The sequence below is a fragment of the Solanum pennellii genome, chromosome 1 (assembly GCF_001406875.1).
Source record: "Solanum pennellii chromosome 1, SPENNV200".
Lineage (NCBI taxonomy): Eukaryota > Viridiplantae > Streptophyta > Magnoliopsida > Solanales > Solanaceae > Solanum > Solanum pennellii.
The window spans coordinates 5,030,936-5,040,826 of NC_028637.1; the positions used below are offsets into that span (position 1 = coordinate 5,030,936).

The following is a 9,891-nucleotide window of genomic DNA, read 5'->3' on the forward strand; positions in this document are numbered from 1 at the left end:
TATATATATATATATATGAGAATCAGAATTTTTGTCTGCACAATTGCCCACTCACTCTGTTCCCTATTGCCTTCTCATAGAACCATATCCTAATTATCAGACAATCAATTCGAATTGAAATATATATATATATATATACAAATGTGACTACAAATTTACATATTTATTTTATTTCTTTCGTTTCATTTTATTTAATTTTATACGAATTATATTAATAGCTTAGTCAAGCTGAATTGGGTTAGATTAATTGTATGAATTTTCATCATTTTATTTTAAGTACTTTTTCGTAAATAAATCATATACGAGATTTTCTTGTATAGTTTTATCGACATATAAATCTACATAAAAGTACATAAAGAAAACGTACTAACAAAATTACAATATATCTTAACTAATCAGTATCATCTATATTCTACAATAATAACATATAAGTATAATTTCATAATTAATATCGTCTATCAATATTTAAATAATTCATGATGAATTAATTGTTTCATGTTGCTATTGTCCACATGATGAAATAATATCACTTATTATCCATACATGATATCTCATATTTCCATTAAAAGAAAAGGTATATTCAATCATTAAAAAACTAATCATAATTTCGTAGATGAAAGGAAAAATATTTTAATTTATCAATAATATAAAAAATAATTAAAATCAAATAAATAAAAAACAATAGATTTAAATCATTTTCGATACATCACGAATAAAAATAATTAAAATCAAATAAATAAAAAACAATAAATTTAAATCATTTTCGATACGTCACGAATAATTTGTCGTTATCCAATGCAATTAACTTTATAGTATATGAATACTTGGATAGATAAGAATCTGATACCCAACCCCACATCTGCGGAGGGCTTAACTGTAATTATCGTAAATTCACAAGGGCAAATCCGTCACCAAAGTTTGTATAAATAACCTATTATTTTCTCTTTAATACTTCCACAACAATCATCTCTGATATTAGGGTTTCATCTCTAGTTTTTCTTCTTCAACAATCGTAATTTCGCTGTAAGTATTCTAAGAAAAACGATCAAATTTTGTTATATTTGGTTTAAATTGTTGATGAATTTGTTGCTGATTCGTATGTCTCGTTTGTGTAGGATTTGATAATCTTGGAGGTTGATTTTAATTTGTTCAGAAAAGTCAGATTCAGAAACAATCTGAGAATTTTGATAATTGTGAGTATTCTATTTGTTCCTATAAATATCTCAATTGTAATTGTTATTTTTTTGGCTGTAGGGACGTCTTAATTCGATATAAGGCTTTTTTGTTTAGAAATTATATAATGTTGTGTATGTTTAGGCCTTGTGTGTATATTCTAGGACATTATTTGGTTTATTTTGCACTTGTAGATTTGATTTTGTAGGGAGTCGGTATAGTTTTTCATGTAGATAATGTGATTGATTAAATTTTTGAGTGGTATGCACACTCATATTTTGATAGAAGAAATTTATGACTATAATTTGACTAAATATTGAATTGACTATCAAAATATTGAATTCTTTATGCTTCTAAATATTGAAATTGAATGACTATAGTCATAATTTGATAGAAGAAAATTATGACTATAATTTGAGAATATTGAATGGCTATCAAATTATTGCATTTTTTATGCTTTTAAATATTGAAATTGAACGACTTAGTCATAATTTGAAGGAGGAGTTTTTAGTAAAATACAGAAAGTAAAATAAGATAATGAGCTTGTGGATTGTAGAAATACTGAAGAAATTTAGTAATATTAATTGAAAGGACTTCTTTTCAAATTAAAAGATTTTGAGCAAGATTTTCATTTTAATTATATATACTTTGAACTAGCTGTGCTGTGTCGTGCTTTTTGTTTCTTTAGGGCCAATGCAAGTAAACTTTAAGTAAAATTCTTTCTAGTCGTGTTAACTTGACATTTTGTGTCTGTCATGAAAATAAACTTTGACCTCTTTGCCATGTTCAAAGTATGTTTGCTTTATATGTTGAGAAGTTTTAATGGAAGTATTAATAGTTACTATGAGTATGATTTGCACTTTGTGAGGAATATTATCCTAATCTTAACACATGGTTTCTGGTAGAAGTAAATGGTACACAGTGATAGGAAGTTTACTTAACCAAACCTTGAGTAAAATTAACATTTTTCTCACACATAAGTTTGCTGCACTTATGTGCGTGCTTGCTCTCTTTTGTTCCCCCTCTCACTTGTTGATTGTAGGCAGAGACATCTGCTGCAAAACCTTTGTTGGCCAACTATCTCTCTCAGCAACTCTGTTTAGCTTTAATAGCTACTAAACAGCAAATATTCATTTACTTTCCTGTTTCATCTCTTGGTATTACGAAATAGTGAGCAATTTAATGTGGTATTTGTTTGTCATACTACTCTGTAGTTCGTTATTCATGGGGATTTATGTAAACCTTTACGTGCCATTTTAGAGTCCCACTAAAACTTCTGCTGTTGTTTGCAATTTATGGTTGTGGCTGTTTAGTTGCCCTTTTATCCCGTCACCTTTCTCAAAAAAAAAAAAAACCTTAATGTTAAGCTTTAGTTGTTTTATTGGCAGATTCAGGTGAATGATCTAATGGAGTCTAAAGGTGGGAAGAAGTCTAGTAGTAAATCCTCACTCTACGAAGCACCCCTCGGCTACAGTATTGAAGACGTTCGACCAAACGGTGGAATCAAGAAGTTCAGATCTGCTGCTTACTCTAACGTAAGTATCTGGATTTCGTTTGTTTTGGATATGAGCATCAGAAAATGAGCATTAAGAATTTTGTAATTCTGATTACTAGCACTTTCTTGTTTTTTACATGTGCAGTGCGCTCGCAAACCTTCCTGACATTCCTTAAGCTTCTATTCTAGTCTAGCACGTGTTTCCTGACACAAAAAATCCCAAAAAAAGTTTCTTCCTTCAATTAGTTCGTGTTAAACCCTCACTCTTTTTCCCCCTCCTTCAACTGCTTTCTGCATTTGCTCTCCTTGTTTGTGAACAATTTCCTCTAAAGGAGCATTAGTTGCTGGGAACATTTTTTCATCATGGTGGCATTGCCAGTTTCTGCCATTGGTTTTGAAGGTTATGAGAAGAGGCTTGAAATTTCATTTTTTGAGCCTGGCCTTTTTGCTGATCCCGAAGGAAAAGGACTTCGATCACTGTCAAAAGCACAATTGGATGAGTTCCTAGGACCTGCTGAGTGCACCATAGTTGATTCTCTTTCTAATGAGTGTGTTGACTCCTATGTCCTTTCTGAGTCCAGCCTCTTCATTTTTCCTTACAAGATAGTCATCAAGACATGTGGTACCACAAAGTTGCTTCTCTCAATTCCGGTCATCCTGAAGTTGGCTGATACCCTTTCGCTCAAAGTACAAGCGGTGAAGTATACCCGTGGGAGCTTCATCTTCCCTGGTGCCCAGTCATTTCCTCATCGTCACTTCTCTGAAGAAGTTGCGGTCCTTAATAGCTACTTTGGAAATCTTAGTTCAGGCAACAAAGCTGTAATTTTGGGCAGTCATGACAATCTTCAAAAATGGCATGTTTACTCTGCCTCTGCTGGATCGATTCAGACTAAGAACCCTGTCTACACACTTGAGATGTGCATGACAAATCTGGAAAGGAAGAAGGCTTCTGTCTTTTACAAGACTGAATCAAGCTCGGCAGCTGAAATGACTATTAGATCCGGCATAAGGAAGATCCTCCCTAACTCTGATATATGTGATTTCGAGTTTGATCCTTGTGGTTATTCCATGAATTCTATTGAAGGAGCTGCGCTTTCTACTATTCATGTTACACCAGAAGATGGTTTTAGTTATGCTAGCTTTGAAGCAGTTGGGTATGATTTGAACTCCTCGAGTCTCGGGTCACTGGTTAGGAGGGTGCTGACATGTTTCCAGCCTGATGAGTTTTCTGTTGCTTTGCATGCTGATTATGTTGCTTGTGAGCTACTGGAGCGCATTTGCTCTTTTGACGGTAAGGGCTACTCTCACGCTGAGTGGAGCCCAGAAGAACTTGGTAAGGGTGGTTCTATTGTCTACCGGAAGTTCACTAGGAGTTCCCTCTGTGGATCTCCCAAATCTGTTCTGCAGGACTGCTGGAACGAGGAAGAGAAGAGAAACGAAGTAAAGGAGGTGTGTTGAGGGTTGTTTAGTTCAATTACCAGTGTCGTTTGCAGATGTTTTACTATGTTTGGTTGCGTTGCTCCTTTGTTTTCTCCAAATAAATGGGCTTTATGTCCTTAGAATTAGTAACAAAAACTTGGAACTTAGTTTGCTCTTTTGCTTGTATATTGGATTATTACCGTATTTTGTTGTTCTCAAACTCGTTTGTTATTTGGATATCCCTAATAAATGTGTATTGTCCTGTCATTTTATGTTTCATTAGTTGGCCTTTTTTTTTGGATTTGTTATTAGTTGCTGACTATGATATTATGATATTGAAAATTATGTCTATACGAACAACTCCTACAACTATTCAAGCAGATCATATATTTTATATTCAACAACATTGCCTCGTGAGAAGGATAGAGTGCATGCAGACTTTATTCGTACAACGAGTTCATAGAACTCGGCGTTTGCACAACATCAGGCACTAGTGATTGGGTTACCTAAAGCATCCACCATCTCAATATTGTAATATGACAGTAGACTCGACAAGGCAAATACTCCCCCTGCAACTGCTACTGAAAATATAGCCAGCTTGTGACATAATAATGCCATCTTTGGCTGTTTTTCCTTCATGGATTCCGACGCCATCGAACCTGAGAATGCAAACATGAGAGAAACAACAAATCCTTGAAAGAGAAGAGGCTTTCTTGTGAATATCACAGTTGGTACTAAATCTTCTTTTATCCTCTCAAATGGAAGCTGAAAAATTGCAATAGCTGTCAAAAATGCAATTCTGTATAAAGCATCTTGACTGCTAGTTGTGCCTGTGGGAAGAAATAGGTCATCTTTGTTATTCAAAGATTGCTTTGTAGAGTAATCATCACTTGTTACATTCATCCTATTGAAAATCTTGTGAAAAATAATTGATGAGTTTATATTACTATGAATATTATTCAAGAAAATACCCTCAAACATGTTATATATAATGGAAATGAAGGTTTAAGAGCAAAAGAAGTGTAGAAAAGGGAAATGCTATAGAAAAGAGTTGGGCGTTTCTTGGTACTTTCGCTGTCACTATCACACATTTAAAAATCAATGCTTGGAAATTTCCACGAAATGGTTCATTTGGAAAATTATTTCTATCCCTTCACTTTTACGAGTTCATTATATCGTTAAAAATAAATATTTATTAGACAATTGCTGAACGGCAAGACACTATTTTAACATGAATTGACAAGAAATGAGCAAATGATCAAATAGCCCTTTGACTCTGAAAACCACTTATTTTTTCCCTTCAAAAAAGAAAACACTTGATTTTTTCTATCTTATTTACTCTCTCTCTTACTTTACTTTTCTTCTTCTTCTTTTCTTCACTCGTCAATTTAATTTTATTTTGTTGATTCATTTGCTGTTCAAGATTTTATTTTGTTGTTAGATTTATACTCCCTCCGTTCCATTTTATGTGACACCATTTCCTTTTTGGTCAGTCCCAAAAAGAATGTCACTTTTCCTTATATGGTAAAGTATTTAAAGGTACGATTCCTCTTTTATCCTTGTTGGTCCCACTTAATTTTTAATAGTACTTTAATACATTTATGAGGAGAGAGAAAAGTGAGTCTACTTTTGAAGTACAATTTGCTAAACAATTCAAAGTCTTCATTTATTTCTTAAATTCCGTGCTGGGTCAAATTGTGCCACATAAAATGGGACGGAGGGAGTATAATTTAACGAGATGGATCCGAACAATCAGAATAGTCAATTAAATGAAGTATTGAATAATGTTTTAGGGTTAGATGAGGATGACAATTTGTTGTCCCAAAATCATGAAGATTTCAATGGTGCATAAGATAGGCCTGAGAAAAAAAACTAAAAATTTCTCATGACCTATAGACTTCAAAAAAACTAAAAAATACCTAAAAGTGGGGACCTAAACTTAGATTTGATCTCGTGACCTTTAGACTATTTGTTTAAGCTTTAAGCATTTGCGCTACAATAATATTCATTCATAATTACGAAAGAAAATATATTTATGCTCTTTCATATCAGTTGTTTATTGAATATCACAAGTAAATTTAAAATGAAATATTATCAATAAATATAGTCCAATAACTACTAAAATGTGAAGATAAATTGATCAAAAGTTGACATGTATCGTAATTATTTGTATTATCCAATTAAAATTTGATCATGGATATATAATTGCATTCAATTAACTTGTATTTGTGAGGGAGCATAACTCATATAATACTTTATCCATTACATTTATTTTCATCATAATGATTCAACTTATAATAATGAAACATCTTTAATTTTTGTGAAACAATCCAAATATAAACTTTTACAATCTTATTTACAAAAAAAATGAATTAAAAAATTATTTAAATCCTAAAAGTTACAAATAATCTATTTTTTTTTAAAAAAAAATCTAAAATTGGGACAAAACTGTCACGACCCAAAACGAGTTGTGACACCCACACTTAACCTCCTAAGTGGGCGAATCAAGGAATCTAAATCCCCAACATATATCAATAATTCAACTATGAATACCAATATAATGCGGAAGCTTGAAACTTATTAAAGTAACTGATTAAATAAACATCTAAAGTCTAACACTTATTATCCCCAAAATCTAAAAGTCATCATATCAAGGACATCTGTTCTCAATTACCAAGTCGAGAAGTATTGAAAATACCGAAATAAGTAAATAAGATGGTCCATGTCCGAAATTTTAGAATATCATGACATAAATGAGAGAATCCAGCACGAGCTAGAAATAATAGCTTACCCTGAAACTCTGATGTGCTGGAGATTGTTTAGAGCTGAGGGTGAGTTGAAGTCGATGGTACACTTGTTGCACTTTACAAAAAAAAAATAAAGAAAATACAAGTAGGGGTCAATACAAGGAACACATACTGAGTAGGTATCATTGGCCAACCCAATATAGAAACTAATATATATTGAACAATAATATAAAATCAACTACGATACTTGGCAGGTGGCAAACAACAAACAACATAAACCACTGCAATAACACCATAGTAGGTACACAATCAATCACAATTATATTAAGTTAATTCGAGATTCCTTTCCTTTAATGTTATCGTGTCGGAATGTGATACTCTGATTCCATATATCGTGTCAGAACGTGACACTCCGATCTTATAATATCGTGTCGGAACGTGACACTCCAATCCAATAATACAGTGTAGGAACGTGACACTCCGATCTAATAATACCGTGTCAGAACGTAACACTCTGATCCAATTATCTCATTAATTTATTTCATCAAGCCTTCTTTATTCAAGGCATCACTTTGATAGATAGGGTTCAAGATTATAAATTTCACAGTCTCAAGATTTTAGACCAACCACAAACCACACAATCAATCTATACAACCACACAATAAGTACATAAGAAACTTCACAATATCATTCAATACATATCAATCGCTATTGAAAGTCTATCTATCAAATAGAAATAACCATAACCTACTTCCATTGAAGAACCGAAGTCAAGTAAACTACTCCTCCAATGCCTTTCCTTTCCTCAATGCCTCCGAACCTTTCCGATCTATCAAATATATATGCATAATTTATAAGTTAACGAGTCTATAAACACTCAAATTATTGTATGTTTAGCCTAGACCAAAAACCTCACCTAATTATATAATTAATTTCCTAAAGTTCAAACCTACTAGATCTTAATTACCCCAATTAACATAACTTTAATGAAATTTAGATAATTTGATACACCTAATATTTAATTACCTATCTCAATATACTAAAATTCAATTTATAGGATGATGGTAAATAGTAAACTTCAAGATTAAACCACTGATTGCGGAAACCAGTGGCAACCATATAATGATTAGCTAATCATTATTTTAATTGAAACATAGACATTTGCCAAATAATATCAAAAAGTTAAACGGCAATCAGCCAAAAATAGAAAGAAAAGAAAATCTTCCTTTTCTATACAACTACTGCAATTTTCAACTACTGCTCCCATCTTCAATTTCCCTCCATTATTTTCGCTGACCGCGTCAAAATTTTTTATTCTATTTTATTATTAATTAATTTTTTAAATAAAAATTACTTTTCTCTTTATCGATAGAAACGAGCCAAATATTTGCTCATTTCCCCTCTCTTCCACGAGCACGACACATGCGCATTCATTTCCACCCCTCTTCTCTTTGACCTAATTTTTCATTCATTTGTGGAGCTTAGCAGAAGCAGAACGATGGAAAGTAGAAGTTGTGGATCTTAGCAGAAGCACAACGATGGAAGATGGTAAGTTCTTCATGTTTGAGATTTTAGGACAAACATAAACCCATTTTTCTTCGAATCTAAACCCGTTTCTCTCTTCAAACCTTCTGTGAAATCTAATGAAATGGAGGGTTCTATGTTTTCTTGTAAAATCTAAGGAAATTGAGGTTCGATCTTCAACTGTTGGAGGTTCTCTTCTTCAATTTTTGAGGTTACAGCTGAAGAAATAACAACTTTGAACTTTTGAGGTTTTCTTCTTGAATCTCTTCTTTTATCTTTAATATTTGGGTGTGGTTAGTGTATTTGATGTATTTCTCTATTTGTGGGTTCTTTTTCATTAAGTTGTAGCTATTGTGAGTTTAATGTTTTGTTGTATTTATGGTGAAATCGACTGCTCTAGACCTATTTAACTTGAAATTGATGTTGTATTTCTTGTCCATGAGTTATTCAATTGGGTTTGAATACCATTGTATTGATGACGTCTTCATTGATTTCACCACTCACTTACATTATTGTTGACGATTTAAGTTATAGCAATAAGAAACAAAAGATAAATTAACATGAAAGAATAATCTAAAATTTGTGACTGATTGGTACTAAAATGTGCTACTGGTTAATATTATGATAAGTTCTTCTTGTCTGTAATTTCAAGTTGAACTTTGGACCTCTAATATATTGGATTCCAAGTTGAAATTTTTTGAGCACTACTACTATTTCTATTGTGTTTTAATATGATTTGAATAATTAACAGAGACATATTGGTAACAATTCTAAAAAATGAATTCTTTGTATGTATCTTTCTTTTCTATATACATATATTGTTTCATGGGTATTTGATTCAATTATCAGAATTGGATAATTATCGAGACAGACTCTGAGTTTGACTATTATTCTCTCTAGAAATTGTTGTGAAATCGAAGAAATGGAGGGTTGAAAGTTTGCTTGTGAAATCTGAGAAATCTTGATGTTTTTTTCTTCAACAACTGAAGGTTCTGTTCTAACATCTTTGAGGTTATAGCTGAAGAAACTTCAAGTTTGAGCTGTTGATGTTTTCTTCTTGAAACTCTTCTTTTTCCTTTAATCTTTGAGTTGTAATTAGTGTATTTGATGTATTTTTTTTCTGATTGTGGGGCTTTCCCACCAAGTTTTATCTATTGTGGGTTTAACGTTTTGTTGGCAGTTCTGGTGAAATTGATTACTCTAGATCTATTTCTCTTGATATTGATGTTGGATTTGTTGTTCCATGATTCATCCAATCGATTTTGGTTATCCTTGCATTGATGATGTCTTCTTTGATTTCACCTCTCGCTTGAGTAGCTATGTGAGAAATTTCGATTTCATTATTGTTAAACAGTTACATAGAGCAATAGGAAACAAGAGATACATTAGCATGAAAGTGGGAAAAATTAAATTTCACTGTCGGTGTTAGACTTTTTGACATGAAAATCTAAAACATCCGAAAATTCTAGATCAATATTATTTGCGTTAAAATTCTGCTTTATCACTTTTAAGGAATGTTCTGCCTTGATTTTT

At 32.2% G+C, this 9,891-nt stretch overlaps 2 protein-coding genes and 1 long non-coding RNA gene across 3 annotated transcripts; 2 read left to right on the forward strand and 1 right to left on the reverse strand.

The window, feature by feature from the left end:
- The first annotated feature begins 889 nt into the window (after positions 1 to 889).
- LOC107004819 (S-adenosylmethionine decarboxylase proenzyme-like) lies at positions 890 to 4,366 on the forward strand. The gene is made up of 4 exons (XM_015203191.2): positions 890 to 1,023; positions 1,116 to 1,193; positions 2,562 to 2,708; positions 2,814 to 4,366. Exon 4 carries the CDS (start codon positions 3,032 to 3,034, stop codon positions 4,124 to 4,126), a length of 1,095 nt encoding a protein of 364 aa, XP_015058677.1. The 5' UTR covers positions 890 to 1,023; positions 1,116 to 1,193; positions 2,562 to 2,708; positions 2,814 to 3,031; the 3' UTR covers positions 4,127 to 4,366.
- A 91-nt stretch (positions 4,367 to 4,457) lies between these two features.
- Positions 4,458 to 5,057, reverse strand: LOC107004839. Its single transcript, XM_015203219.2, has one exon. The coding sequence runs from the start codon at positions 4,988 to 4,990 to the stop codon at positions 4,571 to 4,573; it is 420 nt and encodes a 139-aa protein (XP_015058705.1). The 5' UTR covers positions 4,991 to 5,057; the 3' UTR covers positions 4,458 to 4,570.
- Positions 5,058 to 8,177: 3,120 nt separating this feature from the next.
- Positions 8,178 to 9,635, forward strand: LOC107028455. Its single transcript, XR_001457850.2, has 3 exons — positions 8,178 to 8,382; positions 8,517 to 8,606; positions 9,259 to 9,635. It is a non-coding gene; the product is annotated as an uncharacterized LOC107028455 (long non-coding RNA).
- Positions 9,636 to 9,891: the final 256 nt, after the last annotated feature.

What these genes read in the sequence shown, in the direction of transcription:
- LOC107004819 (XM_015203191.2), top strand. Translation starts at nt 3,032, where the DNA reads ATGGTGGCATTGCCAGTTTCTGCCATTGGTTTTGAAGGTTATGAGAAG.
- LOC107004839 (XM_015203219.2), bottom strand. Translation starts at nt 4,990, where the DNA reads ATGAATGTAACAAGTGATGATTACTCTACAAAGCAATCTTTGAATAAC.